At 34.2% G+C, this 27,315-nt stretch overlaps 1 protein-coding gene and 2 long non-coding RNA genes across 3 annotated transcripts; 2 read left to right on the top strand and 1 right to left on the bottom strand.

Moving 5' to 3' along the window:
• Positions 1–587: 587 nt before the first annotated feature.
• On the bottom strand, positions 588–7,458 carry LOC125673351 (hemagglutinin/amebocyte aggregation factor-like). Its single transcript, XM_048909904.2, has 5 exons — positions 7,256–7,458; positions 6,618–6,850; positions 4,749–4,883; positions 4,475–4,598; positions 588–732 (listed from the first exon to the last, which is right to left on the bottom strand). Exons 2-5 carry the CDS (start codon positions 6,838–6,840, stop codon positions 687–689), a joined length of 528 nt encoding a protein of 175 aa, XP_048765861.2. The 5' UTR covers positions 6,841–6,850; positions 7,256–7,458; the 3' UTR covers positions 588–686.
• Positions 7,459–11,958: 4,500 nt separating this feature from the next.
• LOC125677379 (uncharacterized) lies at positions 11,959–14,912 on the top strand. Its single transcript, XR_007371096.2, has 2 exons — positions 11,959–12,942; positions 14,641–14,912. It is a non-coding gene; the product is annotated as an uncharacterized LOC125677379 (long non-coding RNA).
• A 6,556-nt stretch (positions 14,913–21,468) lies between these two features.
• LOC130053160 (uncharacterized) lies at positions 21,469–23,517 on the top strand. Its single transcript, XR_008801651.1, has 2 exons — positions 21,469–21,880; positions 23,354–23,517. It is a non-coding gene; the product is annotated as an uncharacterized LOC130053160 (long non-coding RNA).
• The last annotated feature ends 3,798 nt before the right edge of the window (positions 23,518–27,315 follow it).

Genomic DNA, 27,315 nt, shown 5'->3' with positions numbered 1-27,315 from the left:
GATAACGACCAGTGACCAATCTCATAACTCCTATAAAGGTGAAGATAACGAACAGTGACCAATCTCAAAACTCATATAAGCAATACCAAATAGATAGTTGGGCAAACACGGACCCCTGGACACACCAGAGGTGGAATCAGGTGTCTAGGAGGAGTAAACATCCCCCGTTGACCGACCACAGCCGCAGTGAGCTCAATACCCTGATCAGGTATCAATCATTTACTTAATAAATAACATTTTTCACATCAATGAGATATTGTCATTCAGACCAATCAAATTAAGCACACACTACGTTGACAAAATAGTTTAATTATGCGCAGTACAGGTAGGAACGTTGATCCATTGTTTGAAAATTACATTTATGACCCAACACATCATTTCATTATGTTTGTGAAGTATTCTAACCAGAAAACACAAACTCTTTAGACAACGTTTAAGGGGCGAACCCCGTAAGTTGAAAGAACTTGTGTTCAAACCGTTCATACATGTCTGCCTTTATACAATAAATACATTTTTAAATCAACGTTTAACATGGCCTTTAAAAAGAAATATATACTAAGACTTACAGAAAACAAACAACATTGGTCTACACGTTTTTTAATCATTTATTGTAGTATTCTACATGCTATAAATCAAGAACATCCTCTTCAGTGTGTGATGATCTGGCTGATTCCAAATTCAAACCTTCAGTGTGGGGTGATCCGGCAGATTTCAAATTGAAATCTTCTGTCCCTGGCAATAAACAAGTAATCGTAAATAAACACTAAATAGATGATAGCATAATAACGATAAGAGTAATGCGATATCAATATATTCTAAATATATTTATATTGATGATTTATACAGGTCCTGATTGTTATGTGCTCATTAACAAAACATGAATAAGAGCATTCTTCTGTAAGAATAATAACAGCATATATTGTTTATAAATACAGTATATTCATACATCTCGTAATGTATACTCACGGACAATGCCAATCTATCTCACGGTGCATGTTTATACACAGCATGACAAATGGAACAGATGAGGAAATTATATATGGTGAACAGAATCTTAAGGTAATTCCCCAGATCACGTCAAATAACGTTAGAAACGTTATTCACGAATCACGAACGTTATCACACATTCAACGAACCCGATGGCATTTTGGTGAATTTTGCAGACCGTATTAGGACTGATTATGTGAAAGCAAACAACAAAACTTTAGAATTAAAAAACAACATACGAATCGCAATAATAGAAATAAGCCGGTTCTATACAAGACAGCGCTCTGGGGGAAAAAGTGCTTATAGTTATATACATGTACATCGCGAAGTCGCAACTTCTCCATACACATTGTGTTATGACACACAATCGTTCAGTAATTCCCGTGAGATTTCTGCAAATATTACAGACTATGATGTTAAATCGTGTTGCCTATTTTCAATGTATCGATTGTAGGCGATTTCTTTTGTGCGATTTCCGATCATTAATGATGGGTAGAAATATAGAATCTCCTATTCAACATGTACACTATGCAGATTTTTATGTGCTACATGTACTGACAGTGACATATTGTTGTTATGTGTTCCTTGTAATTTATTTAAACCTTAAAGAATACGATCGATGTTGTCATGATCTAAATAAAATATATCAATAATATAAAGCTATGCTAACATTGTAAACCCCCTCGGATTTTTTTAAAATATTTATTTACACGACAATAATCGCTTTCGAGGCCCTCCGAATCCATAATAAATGTGCATATACATATACATGTACAGTGTATGTGCATATCTCTGTTGTGTCTAATGATTTCAATTTAGATCACACGCTGACAGATTTGTCACATATCTAGGCCCTATATCTAGGCCTAGGTGTCGTACGTTTGTGTTCTTCTACGTACAGTATGGGTGTTGTAATGTAATTTTCTTTGATCTAAAACACTTTTCTGGCCGGACATGACCTTTAGTGATGTTTTGATTCAAACGACCCGGAATGTACGCGATAGTTACATGTTGTTAACACTCACATCACATGGCTGTATCGTATTGTTAAAAAGTGGCAGGAACTAAACATTACCAAGTGGGTGAGGAATGCAGAATTCGGGTTCATCTTTTAAAATATTCAAATTTCCCAAAATTTGTAATTTGAGCATAGGTTATCATTCTCTTAAGGGGCGTTAAAAATGTAAAAATCATTCTGATCTACATCACTTTGTTCCAACTAGATTTGGCGACATAATTTTATTTTTTCATTTATTGTGACGTCATGTCAGTGTACATGTGACGTAGGCTAAGGATTTAGTAAGATCCATAGTAAAGTTAGGATTTTTTTAACTTCAAGCCCGATCTCCATAGCTTACACCAATCAATGAAAGTGGTTTTCAGCTATTTGAAGCTTTGATGTTTTAAACTGTTTTTCAAAACCCACCCAGTAATATTTCTTGAAATGGTCATTTAGTAATGTAAATGATGAATGAAACATGTTTGCAGAGATAGGGAGTTTAGACACCATTTTTCAATATGCGTTTTGTAAAGGTTTTTAACCTAGAGGGGGTCATTGGGCTCTCAAATTATCTGATACCCTATCTACTTCTTATGTCAAATGATTGCTGGGGTGTAAAGGTAAATCATATTGAAATGTTTAAAAAGCCTGAAGGTTTTTTGAAAACACTATTTTCCGGATATGGTAGGCTATGATTAGTCATAATTTGACTACTATACCTGCATTTTCATCACCTTGAAACCAAGAACATGGTTCAGTAGATGAAAAATTATTGGAAACAGTCAAATGCAATACATTTTCATTAATTCATATTAAAGAAACATATTTCTATCGTTTAAATAAAGACAGTGCCTTAAGATGTATGTATATTAACACTGCTTGTTTTAAAGTTATATGTTCTATTTTTAGAAGTGGCTTTACTCTGGAAAAGGCCGCTAAACAAATCTTTCTTCGGGAATTTGGTCAATATACATCCTCGACAAAATACATGCAAATTTTGATAGAAATCTGTAGGTTTATCGATACTAAGATGTGGTATGGGGAATTAACTTAAATTACTAGCATATATCGAATTCAACATTCTACAGTAACTAATGTCCACTCACTAATGATAATATCAGACTGTATAAAATTAAAACAAATGTCAGACTGTATATGCTTGTAATAACTGCACACTTAATAATGACAACTACAGACCACTTATAATAACTACTTCACAATGATAATGTCAGACTGCGTATAATGCTTAAAGTTTCATGTCAACTTAGTTATCGTAATACAAGACCGTGTGTACTGACTTAGATTAATGTATTTGATTATCAGGTATCTGTGTTTAACTACCAGTGGTGATAGCAAAGTGAATATCCACTTATTACAGTACATGTATGCAAGGTGAAGATAACGAACAGAGATCAATCTCATAACTCCTACAAGCAATACAAAATAAATAGTTGGGCAAACATGGACCCCTGGACACACCAGAGGTGGGATCAGGTGCCTAGGAGGAGTGAGCATCCCCTGTTGACCGGTCACACCCGCCGTGAGCCCCATATCCTGATCAGGTAAACGGAGTTATACGCAGTCAAAATCAGTGTGCCAAGAACGGCTTAACAATCGGTATGAAACACGTCAGACAACATTTGACCCAATGCGAGGTCGTATTGATGAACTAGATCGTTATAACGACCATAGAATTTGCAAAATGCTGACTTCAATCGAGACTGTTGAAATCCCTGTACCATCAACTTGTTTGTCAGTAACTTACCTCGATTTAGAAGCCGACTATACCCAGAACAAGCTTTTGCATATCGAATTAGTTGAGATATATAAACACCATATGCAGGTGATAATGGAATATTGCTACATAAATGTGGGAAGTTGAAGATGGAGAAGCTGAAATCATCCCGTTTGTCATACAGTTGAGTTGTCAGTTTGCCGTTAATGCCTACTTTCAATAAAATATCTAAGTATGAAGCAGAAGTGGACGACGCTGTGGTGTCATTTATTTCGAGCTCACAGGGATATATCAAATCGACATATGAATGAAAGCTATCATTGTTAATAGACAAAACGTCATCGATATATCTAAAAGTCGAATTGAAGGTCACAACGAGATATTTTTTCTTCTCACGTAGAAGTTTTTGAATAAATTCTGCTTCATATGAATATAAAAACAGGTCAGCTAACAATGTGTTGTACAATGTCAATCACAGGGTGTCAATAGTATATATTCACTTAATACAGTACATATATGTGTTGTACAATGTTAAACACAGGGCGTCAATAGTAGATACCCACTGATGACAGTACATGTATGTGTTGTACAATGTTAATCACAGGGTGCCAATAGTATATACTCACAGATGACAGTACATGTATGTGTTGTACAATGTTAAACACAGGGTGCCTATAGTATATACTCACAGATGACAGTACATGTATGTGTTGTACAATGTTAAACACAAGGTGTGAATAGTATATACTCACTTTTTCCTCTTGTTGTGAATGCTGTGGACTCCTTTGATGATATAATTGCGAGGAGTGAAGTACGTAAAATATTCACTCCAATTGTTAACCCAACCAGTCCATGTGCAGTCCGTATGGTAGTAGCCTTTAAATTGTTTCATTGTAATTCTTATTATTACTGTTATAATCACTATTATTATCATTATCAAATTTTCATTTACATATTCCAATGTCTAACTTGTCTTTGTATGCAATTATGATTTACGCTACCACGAGGTTTTGTGGTCATGCATACCTGAACTCGGAGTACAACATCTAAATCTATACAGCCTGTCTTTCTCGCTGTTGTTGTGGACATCAGAGACACTATTCAGATAACCCCCATTTGGACACGTAAAAAGGAATGGCTGATCATAACTATTCACGTAACCTGTGGATATAATTATCAAACATAAAATTGAATTGATTGAATATTGTTTTACGTCCCTCTCGAGAATTTGTCATTAATAAGGAGACGTCACCACTGCCGTTGAAGGGCTACAACATTAAGGTCTATGCTCGGTACTTATGGCCATTGAGCAGGGAGGGATCTTGATCATGCCACACCTGCTGTGACACGGGACCTCGGTTTTTGCGGTCTCATCCGAACGACCGCCCCATTTAGTCGCTTATTACGACACGCATGGGTACTGAAGACCTATTCTTACCCGGATCCCCACGGAAATTAAACTTAAAATAATTCATATAACAATCAATAGGTTTGTAAATAAACGAATTATTTTTTCATATCAATGTGTAGATGAAAGGTAAAGATAACGGACAGTGATCAATCTCATAACTCCTATAAGTAATTCAAAATAGATAGTTGGGCAAACACGGACCCCTGAATGCACCAGAGGTGGGATCAGGTGCCTAGGAGGAGTAAGCATCCCCTGTCGACCGGTCAAACCCGCCGGATTAAATTTTGACTGCGGATAACTCCGTTTACCTAATCAAGATATACGACTCACGGCGGGTATGACCGGTCGACAGGGGATACTTACTCCTCCTTGATACCTGATTCCAACTCTGGTGTATCCAGGGGTCCGTGTTTGCTCACCTATCTATTTTGTATTGCTGATAGGAGTTATGAGATTGATCACTCTTCGCTATTTTACCTTTCACCCAATGATAGGTTGTATTGGCCAACTAGATCGTTATAACGACCATAGAATTTGCGAAATGCTTATTTAAGCGAGACTGATGAACCCCAGTACCATCAACTTGTTTCTCGGTAGCTTGCCTCAATTTAGAAACTGACCATTGACCAAACACAGAACAACTTCATGCGTATCGAATCTGTTTAGAGATATAAGCATCATATGTAGGTGATAATGGAATATTGCTGCATAAATATGGGACGTTGACGATGGAGAAGTTGAAATCATCCCGTTTGTCATAAAGTTCAGTTGCTAGTTTGCCATTAATATCTACTTTCAAAAAATATCCAAGTATGAAGCAGACGTGGACGACTCGGTGCTGTCTTTTATTTTGGGCTCATAGACATATATCGCACCGACATATGAACGGAAGTTATTATTGTTAATAGATAAAACGTCGTCGATATATCTAAATGTCGAATTGAAGGCAACAGCAAGGTATTTTTCTTCTCATGTAGAAGTGTTTGTATATATATATGTTGTATGAAAATAGTACAAGTTGTTGACTTGGGTTGAGGACAACAGTTGATCTGCCGGATCGATGTGCAAACCATTGGCCAAGGTTGAGAGATTCACTGTTGCCGGAGAACCCTGTCAACATCTGTTGTGTTGTGCCCATATAGGAAACAATTAAAAGTATAATCGTTTCGGATGTTTTCTGCTGTTTTACAACATTTTTCTTGTTTTTGGCTGTGTCTCTTCTTGAGTATTGCCTGAATGTCCTCTTCAGATGCACTGTTGAAGCGTCGTGTATTGACATTATTCATTTACCAAACGACATGAAAGATAACTCGTTTCAGCGCAGTATAATGTCACGTCGGTCAACAGTCGACTCTTAACAGTTCTGGTCCACAAGTCGCCGGAACTGTCAAAATCTTGGACTTTTACATAGGAACTGTTATATAAGGGGGTATAACAATGTATAATTTCCAATCAAACTATGTTGAGAATGTGAAGTAAAATACCTGATAAGTGGCAAGAAACAGATCCAGAGACTGCATGAACAGGTCTACATACGAAGAGAAATCGTCTCTCCTTCTTTCTCTTGTCATGCACAGATATAACATATGAGATGCCGTTAGCAGTGGAAGAGCATTGAAAGTTAAGCGGCCTGTCCCAGTCGGTTTGCCGCTGAGCTGATGTTTCCATATACATCAGAGTAAAAAGTGCCAATGTCAGGGCCCTCATTGCTTTAATTCTGAACAGAAATATTTTATGACGTCCACAATTGTTAATGTCATTATTTCAAGTTAATAATTCTTTTATCCAATGAAAATGGTGTAATATCTTATGCAGATGTATGCTCGTTTACATAACTACAAGTAAGATTAAATATTATCTAGATGTTTGTATATTTCAAAATGTAGAATATCATCAGGTTGATAATATCATTGATTTTATGTTTTTTATCTATTTACTTTTTTGTTCTTTAAGACACAGTAGTTTTGGATATAGTGATTTCAATTTCTAGTTTCATGTCAATTTTCCCCCCTATAATCAGATCGTAAGAGTCAAACATACTTTTACTGCAATGTAAATTAGGTACAATTAAAAAAAAATAACAACTACTTTTTGTTCAAATATTTTCAATTTTGATACTTACTTTTATTATATATTCCGCAAAACAAACACTTCGATTTCTCTACTCCTCTAGTAACGAATGCTTGCACAAGCTCAAAACATCGGCTTATGTACTTGAAGAAAAAGTGGGTGCATGTAATTAACATAATGTGCGTAATACCAGTCTTTGAGTGTTTTTAGTATCAACGTCATGGAATCACCCATATAGAAGGATGTTTCAAACCTCGTTTGGAAAAATGAATTTTAGATTCTTTCGTATATCGAATTTTGTATCATAATCATTATTTCCTTCATCCGCCTCAATATCAATCGTGTTACCATTTTTTCCCAGAGGTGCCCCCAAATTTTCAGCCAATCAGTAAGCAGCCATACCATCACTGGAATATTTTGCCATTTTATTGCCCCCCCCCCCCACATTCCCTCCGCCGTCCCTCTTATTGGTTTCTTTAAGAATTTTCATATCTTTAATTTCCACATGCATTAGTACCTTGAAAATACATTGTAGTATGTATCATTTTGTATTCTGACCATATATATATATATATATATATATATATATATATATATATATATGCCAGGTGAAGATAACAAACAGTGACCAATCTCATAACTCCTACAAGCATACAAAATATATAGTTGGGCGAACACGGACCCCTGGACACACCAGAGGTGGGATCAGGTGCCTAGGAGGAGTAAGCATCCCATGTTATATCTAGGTTATTACGTCATCTGTTTGATTAAATCATTCAATCAATATTCAATAGCAAAAACTAAGCTTTGGAATACCAGTTTTTTCTAATGCCGAGGTTTCTATCCCAACATTGTTGGATATAAAATATAAAAATCCGGCCTCCGTTATCGATAGAAAAGATCTCTTTTGATATATATTATGAAATGTATACATGTGTGTCAGTACAAAACATGATAAAATATGCAATGTGTTATAGTTTACTGGAATAGAAATGCTAAACTAAAGTAATATCCTATGATTTAAACAAATCCCATGTAAAATTAACACATGCATATTTATCATTATGCGCTCTCTTTCAATTATAATTTGCTGAATTTTAAAAGTGTATTTAATTTTATTTAATTTTGTATTCCTTACCGGAGTTACGAGCCTGATCACTTATCGTTATCTTCACCTTTTCATTTGAATGAAATGGGAGATGGTCAATGTTATATAAAATTGAATACAAAACTTGTTCTACATATTTAGCCATGATAACCCTGCAATATTGATAATTTGTTGACGTGCATTTTAGTTTAGGTACACCAGATTTAGTTTTAAGTTCAAATTTATGATATGTTGGAATAGAAATGCTAAACTAAAGTAATGTCCTGTGATTTAAACAAATCCCATGTAAAATCAGCACATACATATGTATCATTGTGGGATCTCTTGTTTCAATTATCATTTGATGAATTTTATAAGTGTATTTAATTTTAATTAATTTTGTATTCCTTACCGGAGTTACGAGCCTGATCACTGATTGAATAAAAAACTTGTTCTAAAAACTTGGCCGTGATAATCTTACAATATTGATACTTTGTTGACGTGTTTTTTAGTTTAGGTACACCAGTGTTAGTTGTGAGTTTAGGTTCATTAAAAAAAGATATGGATCGGGTTACTATCAACATCATTTTTCATGGATTTACATGTATGGATTTGTCACTAATGTTTGTCATAATCATTCCTGATATTTTCCCCCTTAGTTAACAAGCCATATATTGTCAATAGGGTAGGAAGGAAAGCATGTAAGTATATGCCTTTCAGGAAATCGGGTGGATATCAAATCGATTTACAAATAATACCTCAAAATGAAAAGGTGAAGATAACGAACAGTCATCAATCTCATAACTCCTATAAGGAATACAAAATAGATAGTTGGGCAAACACGGACCCCTGGACACATCAGAGGTGGGATCAGGTGCCTAGGAGGAGTAAGCATCCCCTGTACACCAGTCACATCCGCTGTGAGCCCCATATCCTGATCAGATAAACGGATTTATACGCAGTCAAAATCAGTGTACCAAGAACGGCTTAACAAACTGTATGAAACACGTCAGACAGCATTTGACCCAATGCGAGGTTGTATTGACGAACTAGATCGTTATAACGACCATAGAATTTGCGAAATGCTGACTTCAATCGAGACTGTTGAAATCCCTGTACCATCAACTTGTGTGTCAGTAGCTTACCTCGATTTAAAAACTGACTATACGCAGAACAAGCTCTTGTATATCGAATCAGTTGAGATATATAAACACCATATGCAGGTGATAATGGAATATTGCTACTTAAATATGGAAAGTTGACGATGGAGAAGCTGAAATCATCCCGTATGTCATACACTTGAGTTGTCAGTTTGCCGTTAATGTCTACTTTTAATGCAAGGTGAAGATAACGAACCGTGATCAATCTCATAACTCCTATAAGCCACACAAAATAGATAGTTGGACAAACACGGACCCCTGGACACATCGGAGGTGGGATCAGGTACCTAGGAGGAGTAATCATCACCTGCCGACCGGTCACACCCGCCGTGAGCAATACAATATGCAAGTATGAAGCAGAAGTGGACGGCTCTGTGGTGTTCTTTATTTCGAGCTCACAGGGATATATCAAATTGACATAGATTCCATAACGAATACAGAATTAAAGATCAGGAAACATAGACCCCGAGACACACCAGAGGTGGTATCAGGTGTCTAGGGGCTAGGGGTCCCCTGTTGACCGGTCAATCTGAAAAATTGTTTTATAGAATTGAAAAACTGAGAAATATATTCTGATAGATTCAAATGATCTATTTCGATCTACAACAGAGAATGGGTCGGGTCCTTCCCTGAATTGAGTATCTGGAGTAAAACATGAAATATTTAGATTACGTTCTGCTGAAATGTAGATTTAGCGGGAGTGTATTGCATGTAACAATACTCAATTCTTAAATACATATAGCGATAGGATTTGGGATTGAACAATAGATCAAAATGATATTGTAGAGACAGTCCATATATCACAGCTATTTAGAAATGTATTTTGACTCGACAGGTTAAAATCGCTCTCAGCATTGGTCTGATGATTGTAATGTTATTCTTTCAAACTAAATGACACCGCATAGGCAAGTGCAAATAGTCATCAAAGAAGCTAAAACACCATTCTCTTATCGCAGTATGGTGATGTCAACACTTGTTTCTTACTTCCTCACTTTCCCAAACCGAAACTTTATTTCCATTGAATTGCTGTGCTTCTGCCTCCTTGTAGAACTGTTTACTCACAATTAAATGTGTTTAATAGTAGGTGACGTACCGGAAATCAATACTTACTTGACTCTCAGGGCCGTAGTTCATTAAAATGAGAACGCTGGTCATGCCACTTCATCTCTGTTTTAAAAGTCATACATGAAAAGCTTAAATGTTGAATGCTTAGCGAAAAAGTTATCTGCTTCATACCAGGTTTGGCGCAGCTATATGACGGAAGCGGGACTGATACGCACCAACTACTAGTCATAAATCAAACGTCTTAGCATCGGGACTCGAACGTACCACCTACTGGTCATAAATCAAACATCCTAACCACACCACCTATTGGTCACCAATCAAACATCCTAATCGCACCACCTATTGGTCATAAATCAAACGTCCTAACAATAGGACTCATACGCACCACTTACTGGTCATAAATAAAAATTCGTAATCGCACCACCTACTGGTTATAAATCAAACGTCCTAACCGCACCACCTAGTGGTTATAAATCAAACGTCCTAACCGCACCATCTACTGTTTATAAATCAAACGTCCTAACCGCACCATCTACTGGTTATCCATCAAACGTCTTAACCGCACCACCTAGTGGTCATAAATCAAACGTCCTAACAACAGGCGTACCATCACAAGCCATTTCACAATGTAGGATCTAACGTACAAAATGTTCTTCCTGGGTAGACAACAAATGTATCTCTGTATAGAAAGTAACTAATGTTGATTAGGGTATTGAGGTTTTTGAAATCATTATATCATTTTGAAGGGTTCATCAAAAATAATCCACCATAGAAACTTTCAAAATTTTGTTTACTGCTTGATTTAATTCACCTAAAATTTAACATTGAAGTCTATGGGAGGAGCATGTTTTATTCAAATATTTTTCAAAGAAATTATATTTTCATACAAATCTATTGGTAGAAAGTTACATACATTTTTTGCTATCTTATAATATGAAATGAAATTAATCATTTACTACAAATAGCTTTTTGTTATTATTACAAAGGGCAGATAACTCAAGTGCATAAAGGTCGGCTTCTTATCTTTTAAAGGTTATATGAATTTTATCTACTTCACTTTCATCGTTATTTAACAATAAACATTTATGTTGATATAAATCCTTCAAAATCATTCAATAGTTTTTCGTTATACATTTAATACCTTGAAACAAGTATGTGGTAAACTCCTAAAACATTAATGAATATTAAGTTTTCTTCCAAATGAAATGCTTAAGACTAATAAACCATTAGCAACAACAAAGAATGACGTACGATAACACTATACCCACATCCATGTGTTAATTAACAATGTGTTAATTAACAATGAAAATAGATAGGCTTTTAATCTATTTTTTCAATTTTGTTTTACTGGGATTGACAAAGATGGGTGACTTTTTTGAGCCGAGAACCCACAGAAGGACAAATATCAAAGTTAAAATTGAAAGTCTCCAGAAAAAGGAAAATTTGAATTCTGGTTAAAATAATCAATCAATAGTTTCCAAAAATACTTTTTCGATGTGCCTATTTCAAAGGAACATTGAAAAATCCTATTTAAAATCACGTATACGAGAAGAAAAAAACGCACAAAAGTTGACTTTTTCAAGCAGATTTTCATAGGGAGTGGGCCAAGTCTCCATTGTGAACTGAGTAAGATATTTTAGTACATGTCAGGTGTAAAATATTTTGTAAATAAAAGTATGGAGACTTGACCGACTCTATGAAAAAAATTACTTCTTGTATATAACGTTTGTCGTATTATTAAGAAAGTGTTTATGTCCACATCGGGTGACTTTAAATAGCTAGAAATTCGAACAGTATTCATTGGATGGATAGCCGAGGTTGTATAGCGACAGTCTCATTGAAGTTTTGGATAGGCACATATTGCATATTTTTGGTTCAAATACCAATTGTTCCAATCTAATTAAAATTAAATCCTATGATCGACTCATCTATTATCGCTACACATAGGATCTAACAACTCCGTGTTAGGGGTCACCTCAGGATGACCTATGATGCTATCCAATCAGAGTGTCGCTCGATCTCTCGGAACAACATACCCTTTCTAAAGCATCCCGATAAATCAGCATAAATAATAAACAATATGGCCGCGCCATCAATTTCGCTGATAGCACCACATAGATCTGGATTTCGAGGGTGCACTCTGATTAATGTATGCTGTTTTTGTGGGTTTTCTTGTTTTGTGAAAGAGGCGGATGGTGAGGGTAATGTTCTGATAGAGAAATTGGTCAGAATGAAAATGACAGACGAATCAGCAATACACGTGTTTGTGAAATGTTTCTGTAAGAAAAAATAAAATAATATAGAAGGAAAATAAATGACATATCACAGTGTGAAGAAAGCAGAAGGAGATTCAAGTTCTAAACACCAGGATCAACTTCATGCAGCTTCAAGGAAAAAACGACAACTGCGAGTCTGCAATCACTAGAGGTTAGTTATCATTTGGTCATTAATAATCTTGTTTAGACAGATTGAACAATGGAATTAAACAATAAAGCCTTTAAATAACACCTATATGTCTATGTTATAAATTCTGTAAACTAAATATTGTATAGCTTAATCATCAAGTTATGGTAAGTACATGTAAATAAACAGTGTTAAACCACAGGAGTTTGAAATTTTATCAATAAAGTCAATAAAATGCACTTGATTGACCAAGCCATGAGATATGCGTAAGCATGATCAATTTCAAACTCCTGTGGTTAAACAGCTGTTTAAATTTTGCAATCCTTCACCGGCAATGGTGACGTCTTCACGAGTGAAATTCTTAAGAAGGGCACTAAACAATATACAACTAACCATTCGCAAGCCTTTAATAAATTAAGTTAATCACATGCATTTGATGTCAAGGTTACAGATGCGTGTTTTCATGGATGTAAGTACAATAATAAATTTTTCGGTCATAGTAAACTCATTTCATCCTTAAATGATGAGGAGCGGGCAGGTATTTCCCATTTTCAATGAAATTAAATTCAATTGACTGTATCTTGATTCTTGAAACTATATTTACGAAGTAAAGGAAATAATTTGGAGATATTTATATCATATTGAGATTAAGAATTATGACATGATACTGGTGTGCTCCCCCACTTTAACACACTGTTTTCTACATGAGAGATAGCTACTTAACATCTCTTGTGCTGCTTTGAGAGACCATATGCTTTTAGTTTAAGAAGAAGTAGTTCATAAGGAGGGCAGTCAAAGGCTTTAGGTAGGTCCATTAAAATTGCTGCTGTGTACTCGTTTTTATCCAATTTCTGTTTTCAATCTTCAATTACTCTTAATAAAGTTGACTGACATCCAAAACTTGACCGAAAAGCTGCCAAAAAAGGATTGAAAACATTTTTAAAAAACATTGTTAACTGATTTTCAATTGCTCTTTCAAAACCTTTTGAGATTGCAGGAAGAACACCAACAGGTCTATAGTTGCCTTTATCTAATGAACTATTCTTCTTGTATAATGGTGTCACTTTGTGCTATCTTAAGCTGGTTAGGGAAAGTTGATATTGATAGGGACATGTTAATTAGTTTACTGATAACTGGTAAAGAGATGTGTAAGAGTTTTGTAGAAATTCCATCAATACCAGTGGCTTTTTTAATATTTATTTTCTTTATACTTTTTGTTACAAAGTCTCCAGTGACAGCTTTAAAAGAAAATGGATGTTGTTGTGGTAATTCTGTTTTATTTGCTTTTATTGCCTGTATACTTCGGTGATTTTCATCAAATTGTTCTACATCCCCAATATGTTTAGCAACATTTATGAAAAAGTCATCAAAAATTTCACATACCTCTTTCTGGCTGTTTACAAGCGTGTTATTTTCCGAGAGAATTAAGTATTTCTGTGTGGTGAATCCTTTGTTTGTTAAAAATGGTTTTACAGTTGGTCAAAAGTCTTTTGATTTAATATTTTTCTTAGATTCTTCTTTTATTCTTTCATTGTTCAAGGACATTTCCATTTCATAATGGTGACAGATGAACTTTAGGTATTTAGGTGCCTAATAGAAATATCAAACTTGGAATACATCAAAGGAAATTTGTTAAGGGCAAAACTGTATTCAAGTGTATAATATATTAAATACCTCTACTGTAAAAACAAAACAATGAGGACAATTTTCTTTGTATTTTAGGCTGACGCGGTCCACAAACTGACCTATGACACAGAAAGAGGATGTGATCCTTGCACCATGTATTACTACAGAATCCTTTTGAATGCGAGATGTGTAAAGAGACATGTGGGTAACTCTACAGATCCTCGTCATGTTTATGTCTACAGTATCTACATTCTTTGAGATCAAGTACTGCTCTGACAATCAACCATGTCAATAAAATTCTTTTCATATACACATAATAACTGTATGTTATGATGTTTATATCTCATAAAATATATCTTAAAATGTTATACCTTTTTATTCAATAGATATTTAAAAAGAGAAAATAAGGAATCGTCTGTATGTAGGTTTACTAGATAACATGGATGAGTACAGGGGTAGTTCTTATCAATTTTATCTAAATCTTTGAGACAGTACACGGGAAAGTCGCTTCCAAATTTATTGGATTCGAACTCTCCAAAATGTTTTGCATCAGAATCTGACTCTAGTTCATCTCTATGTTCGGATTCAATTTTCAAAGTTTTTCTAACGGTACCAGCGGGCAATTACCACATTTATTTTGTTTGTAAAACAAACAACTAATCAACAATACATTTGCTATGAATTTTATCTAGTTCAGAGTATATCAACAATGACTTTATGATGGAAAGTACTCTGCATCTGGTATCACGAATGACACTTTTCAATTTTACATCAAAATCAATATCGCGTACATTGTATGAATTGTGTTGCAATAATGATATTGCTCTTGATGGAATGCCACCCCTTCCAAAAAGACTATTCCTTGTCGGATGTCTCCTGTCATTTGTGGAGCTCCATACAAGCGAATGAAGTCCCTGAATGTCCAATCCAATGCCCAGAGCACATGCATCAATAATTATCCAGACATCGCAATCTGAACTTCCCAGAGCAGATGTTTTGTCTGTCTAAGTCTTTGGTCTTGTTTGCAGATTATGAATGAAACATTTCCACATAATGGATAGAATCAAGACACTCTGCTAAAATGTATTAATATATAACTGAAGTATAATATAATTGTGCATGTGGTATACTTAAAACTTTGGAATCCTTTTTTATAGTAGTACAAGTCTATTAACTAGCCAAAATGAAGCAATCTCAACAGAGTTTGACACCTAGTGTAGCGATAGTAGATGAGCGGATCATAGGATCTAATTTTAATTAGATTGCCAATTGCTCCTTCCTATTGCTTTTTCTTATCAATTATTAGACTTTCCATGATTATTTGTCTCTGATATTTTATGCTAAGTATTACTCCTAGTATGCAGTCTTAATAACGATCGCAAGTAATTGATTCCAACATGCAGCTAGTGAATAAACGTAAACAAGTACGGGGCTTCCTATGAATTGTGGACGGTGTTTATGTAAACAACAACTTAAACTTACAGAGAAAATTTTCAACAATGCTCAAGTACTTACATGAAAAGATCATGACAAAAGCCAAATATGCAACAAGTGCAGACTGTCTAACAGGCACATTGAACTTACACTTCGATACAAAAACAAAGGCAAATCAATTGTATGTTTCTGTCCATTTGTATTTGCTATTCAATCTACCATCAAATGTGCGTTCTGTAACTGTAAATCCGCCCTCAGAGTTGTACCAAAAGAGACGAGAACTGATGCCTTTATTATATTCGGTATATATCGAAATAATCGATTCCATATTGATATCTTCGTTTGCCAAGGTTGATGCTCCACACTGATTCTCAGACACTGGAGCGTCACTTTTGGATGACGAAGATGCCACGTTGAAATTACCTTTGAGGATCTTACAATGATTCAACCAGCTTGACGTAAACTTCCACGCAGTTTAATGATATCTGATAGAACACCCAGAAGCATTAAGTATCAAGGGTTAGCTACATGTATAACGTGGTACATGCAATTCATTTCGTTTTACACAGATCACGTGGTCAATGTAATATTTGACATTGATGAAATGCAATAATCATTGATATGGAGTATTTCAATCTTCATCAGAGCCAGCCATTCACACGATTACACATCGATGCTTAAACGTTGTGTTGAAAACGATAACTAAATATTTGCATGTACATATACTTCCCCCTCTTTAGTCTATGCAGTAATTATGTGTCTAAAGCAAAGTCTATTGTAAATGTTGATAGCAAATACTTTTTAATTCGTGAAAGGTGAAGATCACGAACAGTGATCAATCTTATAACTCCCATAAACAATACAAAATAGATACTTGGGCAAACACGGACCCCTGGACACACCAGAGATGGGATCATGTACCTAGGAGGAGTAAGAATCCCCTGTCGATAAATTAATTTGCAATGTATGTATTTTTTGCAATATATACTCAGTAAAACTTATCATTTCCATTATTGGAACTCTTCAAATTAAAGGCGCGTAAAGTCGTGCTGCCGGGACAACATAATGTAAACACATTACTTAGGCACACGTAATATAAATTATGGTATCGAATACATATTATAACCGACTGTAAACCACAACACTGATTAAAATTCTAAAGTCAAATTTAGGAATTGATTATTTTTACAAGAAAACAGACGAACGTATTTAACTATGTGAGGGAGAGAAGGTACTAAATTTGCCAAATCTGACCGATACAAAGCATCAATCGCAAGGAGAACTGTGAAGGGAAAAACCTATATGCACATCCATCACAAGAACTTTTCTTGTAATTAATGGGATTGCAGGGCCGTAAATTACATGGAGGCGGAGGAGGCAGCTGCCTCCTCCAACTTTTGAGCCAAAAAAAATTAAAATTTAAAGTTCATTAGAATTTATGTTGTTTCCAATAACTAAGAACATGATACCTCCCTTAAAAAGCATTCCAAATCTTTCTTTTAGAATGAGTTAGTCAAGTAACATCTTAGAAGGCCCTAGAATCAAGGATTTTGCACGAAACGTGTTCAGTGTGCACAAAATGTGCTGAGCGTCTGGGTGCCTGGGCGGCCCCCAGACCCCCGCCTAATTCCCTGCCTCCTCCAAATTGAAGGTTAATTTACGGCCCTGGATTGATATGTTTTTAAAGTTATTCTGTCAGACTATGAAGACATTCTATTTTATCATACAATTAGGACAGGTTCATATGACATGGACTTGGTAATCGTACACGTACACCCCCCTCAATTCCCATAATTTAGAACAAGTTATATATATGCCAAACTGAATTTTTTAGACGTTTATAACACTAATTAACACAGCTAATGCGTTTCCCAACTGCATCGAAGCTATTTTGAAAATTATAAAATATTGATGTACTTGGGACAGAGATCATCGTTGTTTGAAATTTTTAAAATAGGTGTGGTGGAGTTTTAAAAAACAAGTACCATCTTTAATAAAATGGTGTTCGAATATTTGAAAAATGCAGTTTGATCAATGGTTACGTTCTTTAAAAATACAACATGTATTTCAACTCTTAAAGAGGAGGGGGAGGCTGCTATGAACGTTTTGTTTATGTCCCAGTAATATTGCACTTGCTCCCGAGACTTGTCCATTTTCTTACCAATGACGCACAAGAGTCATCAAAGTGCGATAACTCTAACGAGCTGGTAATGAGAAGTATTATGGACACGGTTATTCAGTATTTACAATTTTTCATGACCTCGTGAAAAATTGTAAATATTGAATAATCGCAAATGACCAAAAGTACCTGATGATTGTTTACAAAATACAACATATAATTACAGTGATTGACGATAGTTTACAATGTACAATAGATAATTACAGTGTTTACGTCTATAGTTTACAATGTACAATAGATAATTACAGTGTATATGACGATAGTTTACAATGTACAATAGATAATTACAGTGTCTACGTCTATAGTTTACACTGTACAATAGATGATTACAGTGTTTACGTCTATAGTTTACACTGTACAATAGATGATTACAGTGTTTACGTCTATAGTTTACACTGTACAATAGATAATTACAGTGTCTACGTCTATAGTTTACACTGTACAATAGATGATTACAGTGTTTACGTCTATAGTTTACAATGTACAATAGATAATTACAGTGTATATGACGATAGTTTACAATGTACAATAGATAATTACAGTGTCTATGTCGATAGTTTACAATGTACAATAGATAATTACAATGTCTACGTCTATAGTTTACAATGTACAATAGATAATTACAGTGTCTATGTCTATAGTTTACACTGTACAATAGATAATTACAGTGTCTACGTCTATAGTTTACAATGTACAATAGATAATTACAGTGTCTATGTCTATAGTTTACACTGTACAATAGATAATTACAGTGTCTACGTCTATAGTTTACAATGTACAATAGATAATTATAGTGTCTATGTCTATAGTTTACACTGTACAATAGATAATTACAGTGTCTACGTCTATAGTTTACACTGTACAATAGATAATTACAGTGTCTACGTATATAGTTTACAAAATACAACAGATAATTACCGTGTCTATGATGATAGTTTACAATGTACAAAAGATAATTACAGTGTCTATGTCGATAGTTTACAATGTACAATAGATAAATACAGTGTACATGTCGATAGTTTACAAAATACAACAGATAATTACAGTGTCTATGTCTATAGTTTACACTGTACAATAGATAATTGCAGTGTCTATGTCGATAGTTTACAATGTACAATAGATAATTACAGTGTCTATGTCTATAGTTTACACTGTACAATAGATAATTACAGTGTCTATGTCGATAGTTTACACTGTACAATAGATAATTACAGTGTCTACGTCGATAGTTTACAATGTACAATAGATAATTACAGTGTCTATGTCTATAGTTTACACTGTACAATAGATAATTACAGTGTCTATGTCTATAGTTTACACTGTACAATAGATAATTATAGTGTCTATGTCGATAGTTTACAATGTACAATAGATAATTACAGTGTCTATGTCGATAGTTTACACTGTACAATAGATAATTACAGTGTCTATGTCTATAGTTTACACTGTACAATAGATAATTACAGTGTCTATGTCGATAGTTTACACTGTACAATAGATAATTACAGTGTCTACGTCGATAGTTTACAATGTACAATAGATAATTACAGTGTCTATGTCTATAGTTTACACTGTACAATAGATAATTACAGTGTATATGTCTATAGTTTACACTGTACAATAGATAATTACAGTGTCTATGTCGATAGTTTACACTGTACAATAGATAATTACAGTGTCTATGTCTATAGTTTACACTGTACAACAGATAATTACAGTGTCTACGTCGATAGTTTACAATGTACAACAGATAATTACAGTGTCTATGTCTATAGTTTACACTGTACAATAGATAATTACAGTGTCTACGTCTATAGTTTACAATGTACAATAGATAATTACAGTGTCTATGTCGATAGTTTACACTGTACAATAGATAATTACAGTGTCTATGTCTATAGTTTACACTGTACAATAGATAATTACCGTGTCTACGTCTATAGTTTACACTGTACAATAGATAATTACAGTGTCTACGTATATAGTTTACAAAATACAACAGATAATTACAGTGTCTATGTCTATAGTTTACACTGTACAATAGATAATTACAGTGTCTATGTCGATAGTTTACAATGTACAATAGATAAATACAGTGTCTATGTCGATAGTTTACAATGTACAATAGATAATTACCGTGTCTACGTCTATAGTTTACACTGTACAATAGATAATTACAGTGTCTGTGTCTATAGTTTACACTGTACAATAGATAATTACAGTGTCTGTGTCTATAGTTTACAATGTACAATAGATAATTATAGTGTCTATGTCGATAGTTTACAATGTACAATAGATAATTACAGTGTCTACGTCTATAGTTTACAATGTACAATAGATAATTACAGTGTCTACGTCTATAGTTTACACTGTACAATAGATAATTACAGTGTCTACGTATATAGTTTACAAAATACAACAGATAATTACCGTGTCTACTTCTATAGTTTACAATGTACAATAGATAATTACAGTGTCTACGTCTATAGTTTACAAAATACAACAGATAATTACCGTGTCTACTTCTATAGTTTACAATGTACAATAGATAACTACAGTGTATATGACGATAGTTTGCAAAATACAACAGATAATTACAGTGTATATGACGATAGTTTACAATGTACAACAGATAATTATGATGTCTATGATGACAGTTTACAATGTACAATATATAAATACAGTGTCTCTTCAGCTACGGTAGTAAAACGTTTCACCGTAGTAAACCACAGAAACGCATGGACTGTAATTAACAATGGAGTTGAGATATCAAACTTTTCACCATAGCTAACCTTTGATTATTATTCAGTTGAAGTAAATTTCACAATTTGAAATAGCAACAGATGGGCGATGTTTTTATCTGATAGTATTTTGTTACGCTGTGTTCTTATTCACAAGGTTATTGAAGTGTACGTGGTACTTTTTGTAACTGATGGATTTAATTATGACGAGGAGGAGACAGATTGTTGAAATACTTTCTTAACATTGCAGACGAAGACATTGTACGAAATTTGAAGATAAATCACATGATAGATTTTGCAAGGAAAATATCTGTTTCATGGTTCTCATTAAAGTAAGAAAATATATTGGGTACGACACAAAATTTAAACAATACCTGCATTAAGATGTCAGATACTTAATATGCCCTTATCTATCAGGACTGGGTTGCTCAAAACCTTGGTTAAATTTAACCAGTGGTTAAGCTAACCACTGGTTAGATTTACTATCCACTGGGTAATCAACCACTGGTCAAAATTATGTTGCTCAAAGTTAGTTTAGCCCTAGGGCTTAAAGCCAACGATTAAGCGAATTTAACCAGTGGTTAGTATCCCATAATTCAACAATGGTTGTCTGAACATGTAAACAATAATGGCTGCTGCAAATGTTACTGAAGCGGACAGCGAACTTTTCACCAAATGAGACACTATTCTTAATTGTACAAGTTATATATTCTGAAGTCAACCGATGCTGTTAACTCGAAAAGAAAAAAAAGGGGAGGGGTAAACAGTTGAGAATGTAAAAGAGATGTACAGGAAGACTTGTTTGAAAGGAAAAGAAAAAGAAACTGTATGTAGACAACTCACTGAATATAAACTGGAGGGTGTCCACCTCCTTTGCTACTCGACCCTGTCTCATAGAAAATGATTTAGATCCACCGGGTATCAGTGACTTTATTCATCGAGATTTCAGGAGGAGTTGAGGATGGAGGTCTCGGTATTTACGGTAGGCCTACATTATTGTATTATTTAAACTCAAGTAAAGCAAAACTGCACTTTTCCTAATACAAATACTGAGAATTGAAATACATTTTAGTCAGAGGAAATTTGCAAGTTGAGTATTTCCTTTGCAAACCGGCTTCTAAATTGTTTTTCCTCTGGTACACCTAACACGAAGTTGTAACTTTTAATCCAACAAGATAAATTTTCAGTGAAAGCATCACATAAAGTAGGCATAATTAAAATAATCTGCACACGTACATGATAATGTTGGAATAGCTAAAACAAGTCGATCTATTCTTAGACCAACCCACAATGTGAAGGTCACTGTAATCTAACAGTTAGCTCCAGTAGTATTTGGGTCCTCATACAATTGATTCAATCTCGAAAGTTGAAAAATATTTTGCATATATAAATCTTAATAGACTGAATTCGATGTTTTAAAACTTCAATCCCATTTGATTATTTCTACTTGACATCACATATATGCAATAGATATTCTTCAGAGAAACTATTGTCTTCACCACTTTCGACCCCATAGTTAATTTTGTACGCATTAGCATGATAAATTAAAAACACTAGTGTACTGTACCCCTACCTCTTTGATCATCCACATGTAAGTATCTTATCTAATATGTGTGTTATTTTATATCAAGTACCTGGGGTGTTTTTGGGGGGTGGTGGTGGTGGTGGTTTTTAGGAGGTTTTTTTTTCACAGAAGTAAAAATTATCCCTTAGGATTAAATTGTGACAGGATTGATGATTATTACATTCTTTCATGTATTATTTCTTTACGGTTTACTTAACTTAGACAACGGCATGAAATTCTTAAGTTCTCAACTCCACCTGTCCACATTGTGTTTTTACACCTAATTAAATGATCACACGTGCGCAACCTGTCTTTAATCTACTAAGACTACTTGTTTGCTTTCAGTTAATTGAAACGCATAAATAAAATCCTAACATTAATGTTTAAGTTTCTTTTTGAAATATCAAAGATAAACAAATGGAACTGATAAAATAAATAAATATTTATGTACAATACAAAGTATGTGTGTACATGATTAATAACTCCATTTAGCTTAAATCAATTTAATGATCAATTTAGCAAAAATTGTGTAGTTTTTAAAGTTGTATTTGTTTGTTTAAAAATAAACAAATAATGTTGTGATTTGATTGGTTCAATAAGCTGAATGAAATAGGTATATAAATAAACAGCTGACTTTAGCGTAAGGGGGTGGGGGGGGGGGGGCAAACATAAAGGCATGGTTAGGAATTGGTTTACTACGGCAGTAAACTTAGGGATAAAGGGGCTCAATTTATTCCCCCCTTCCCCATGACCCCCCTTACTCCCCTACCCCGGTGACTGCACCTATGTATCCTGGTTATGAATTTGTCAAATCTTTAAATTTAATTCATGTTGTTAAAGAAAGAGATGCATTGAATTACATGATAATTATAAGTTTTCTTAATGTTGTAGGAAACCAAACGATATCTTACAATGAAAACATGGTGAGACGGCACAGCTGGGGCTCTACGAGATCTGTGATGTACCTGACTGATTCTTTAGCAAAGAACATGACCCACAATATGCCATTTTTGGCCTACCAAATTTGGAAAAATTAAAGAACACTTTAGAATAAATCTAAGATTATATTTTTTATCCATAACATGAGCCAAGTTGTATTGCGCAATCGTTTCCTCACACCAGATGTTTAAAGCACTCAAGTAAATGCCCAAACCTACCGCAGTTTCACGTTTTCCGGGAAAATCGCATAAATTTGCCAACTTCAGTCTATAAATTCACATGGGCCGCATTACTCACGATTCAATTTTGTAAACTAAAATTAAAATGCAAAGTTCGATTAACACTTTCCATCAAAAAAATTAACTCGTAAGCAATGCGGCCATGTCGAAAAAAAAAATAATGATAACAAAAGTATCGTCTGGAAACGTCAGATTCCAAGGAAGTCAATACATACACCTAACACAGTTGATACGACTCAAAAAGAAACAGCAAAGAGGTGAGTTTTTATGTTCTTATATATTTTTTAAACTAAAAAATCAATATCTAAACGAGTAAATATGAGAGTCATGGCCTATGGTAAAAAGGTACAGGGGAGGGGGGGGGGGGGGTAACCTATCGTGTATGTTTGATTCCGAAGTCCGTTCCGATGGCTTTAAAAGTACCGATTTCCCTACCTTTTGTTACTTTAAAAATGATATTGTTCGAAACAGAATGAATGTTCGAATCAAACGTACAGTACAAACTTACTCGGCCATACGGAATACCCTAGTTAGAATAATCTAAAGTTAGACAAACGTCAAAAAGGACAGGCCCTCACCACAATCGGTGCCGTATAGCCGTAGGACATTATCATTTTAACGATAGAACATTCTCTCTAGAAATACCCCAGTAAACATTTCAATTATACAGACCCAGCATGTACGCATGTATTACGCATGGAGATGTGCGATATATATTCAGACAGTATGATCTATCGTATGAATTTGTCCATTGGTTCTCATAATTTTTACAAATTATGTACGTTTAATTAATATAGGCTACAGTTCAAATTTTCTTATAAAATATGAAGTCTGTCAATTATAACTGTAAAGTTGTAGCAACATGTTACATTAACAAATGTCCGAATATTACGGCAATGTCAAACACGGCTGTAAGCTCTATCTATTTTACATTTGTACTTGAGAATTTGAACGCTCAAACGGAGATCAAACAATATTGTTGTTTTGTTTTCAACTTCTACTATTTAAGTTCGTAAATTCATAAGTCCCTTGTATATACGTGGAAAGAAACCTACAAAAACACACAGAAAGTTTGTTGTTAATGAAGTAGGTCAATTTAAATACGTATCAAAATATATCTTGTTAAATAATATTTGACACAACTTGTGTTGAAATGTAATAAGAGTATTCTCTTAATTATATTTACTTTTTTTCGATTGAAGGGCAATAACTCTAAATGGAAAACATAGTTTACTAGTGGAGGATCCTAGTTTTTTTCTCTTTCGTTTTGTTTTATATATACACACGAAAATCAAACGCTTTAATTGATTTTAGAATATTTATTTTGTGCTATAGACAAAATTGATATTGAAAAGATATGTTTTAAATGTTAGGAAGAAAGAAAAAAAAAAACAATCTATAAAGGTGAAACGGCAAACCCCCACCCCCCGAAAATGTATTACAATACTACTGATAATTTTTCTATTATTTATATCATTTCATGTATGGAGATGTGCATGGTTTTTGCACCAGTTTTCTTTTTGGATTAGGAAAATGGTTTACTTTTTCCTTAAAAAAGGACTTTGGAAGGGTCCATTAAACAGACCCAGGTTGGGAGATTTCAGGCTCTCATGGACTTAATTTCCGTGGAAACGAGGGGGTTATTTATATTCGGTCTTTCCTACCCCGGGATAGGAAAGACCGAATATAAATAACTTCCTCATTTCCACAGAAATTTACATGGACTACATAATAGAAATAAATTAACCATGTAATATACATTGTTGTAAACCCCATACCCCCTCTATATGTCACACTGACATTAATCAACAAAACATTTGAAGATACACATTTTCAGTTTATTAGTGGAAAAAAAATAATTCCAAGTTTTTGAATACAATTTATTAATTGATTCACCAAGCATTAATTAACAAGTTAATTGATTTATAATTAGATTTTAGGAAAAATAACCTAGGCTAATGGGTTTTAACATGAAGATAAGATTTTCATCCAACCCAAATTGTATATTTTAATTACATGTATATGACATAAATATTTCAGATATGCCAAGGAGTGGTCCCTAATTATTTCTCTGTTTCAACTGTCCATGGAGAGTAAAACCAAAACACAGATCCAGGATTTCAAAGAAATATAGGTCAGTGATCACCACTCTGATAGGGAGGGCACCATCTGATCATGATTTTCTGTGCAATATATGCCAGAGTGTGTGTGTTGCTCCCATATTAAACAGAAGAATATCAAGTCGGTTAGGCAACAGATTCAAGACAGTCCAGCACCACCAGCAGCAGCAGCAGTTCTTCCAATTAGTCCCCCTTCTGTATCACTCCCATCCCCATATACATCAAGAGGGCACACTTCATGTTGTATCTGCGAGTGACCAGGTCCAAAGTTAGTTGTAGTCCCAGTAGGAGTAAGGCATGAAATCTTCATTTCAAAAGAGGCCATCATTCCTGCCGGGGCTCGCTTCTGTACAAATCACCTACAACAAGACATAGAAGAACTTGAACCTATTGCTGACAACACCATGTTCAACAAAACAGGAGTGACATAATTAATCAAACAAGTTTTTGAGAGCTGAAGTTTTGAGAAAAGAGAAAATAAGGTTGGATTTTGACAACAGTGAAAGTCTAACAGTGAGCATCAGAATCTCCTGGGAACCCCTAAAGCTGCTTTTGAGGACTTGCTGACATATGTAAACCTGTAGAATATGGAAACTTGTGCTAGATAAAAGCTTTATAACCTTTCTACCAGTGATGTATTTGTTGACAATAAAAAGGGTATTTGATTTTAGCAGAATAATTACTTATTATGAACAAGTAGTATTATCATTATGATACTTAACTGGCAAATAACAAACAACAAACATAATTTGTAAATGTTATTTCCTGTATAGATCTACATGATACTTCTATTTTGGGAACATTATGAAAATAGGCCAATTTAGATTATTTCTCATTCTGTGGCATTTACAAGCATGTATACATTACATGTACTAAATGCAATATAATCCAAACAATTTAAAACTACAGTGCCTTAAGATATATTCTATTTCAATTATGTATCTAGATGTAATTCTATTCAAATCTATATTAATGCCTGGAAGATTTTTAGATCACAGCTCATGAATTACGTTCTGTCAGTCAATAATGTATTGCACAAACATTTAAAAAAATTGTTGGTTAAAAGACCTCAGTATCTTTACATGATTAATACGTATAGGAATATACAATTATTGATCAAGATAAATACAGTAAAATTTATACAGTATCATTTCTCAAATCGTATTTTCAGAGTCAATAATATACTGACTCTGATCCCCTATATCGGTGTGGTGTTGTTATTATTCACGCTATGAAATCTACATGTACATGTAACAAAAAGATCATTTGATACCTACTATTAGGTGTCTACAGTAATTTTCCTTTAATCAGGTTTCACAGCAAATGCTCGTTGAACGTGTAATTCCGAGTAAATTCGAATTGAACATGTTTTGACGAGACGCGGTGTCAACTTATTTCGTTACCATTGCTTTCGATACTCGGTCGTTTTAATACTAAAAAAAAAAAAAAAGAAAGAAAGAAAACAAAAAAACCCCAAAACTATGGAATATGATATGAAACAGAATTGTTCCAATGATTCACTTCTTTCACCATGTAAACAAACTACATACTATAT

Source organism: Ostrea edulis, chromosome 3 (genome assembly GCF_947568905.1).
Source record: "Ostrea edulis chromosome 3, xbOstEdul1.1, whole genome shotgun sequence".
NCBI lineage: Eukaryota > Metazoa > Mollusca > Bivalvia > Ostreida > Ostreidae > Ostrea > Ostrea edulis.
This window is presented reverse-complemented; position numbering and strand designations above follow the sequence as displayed.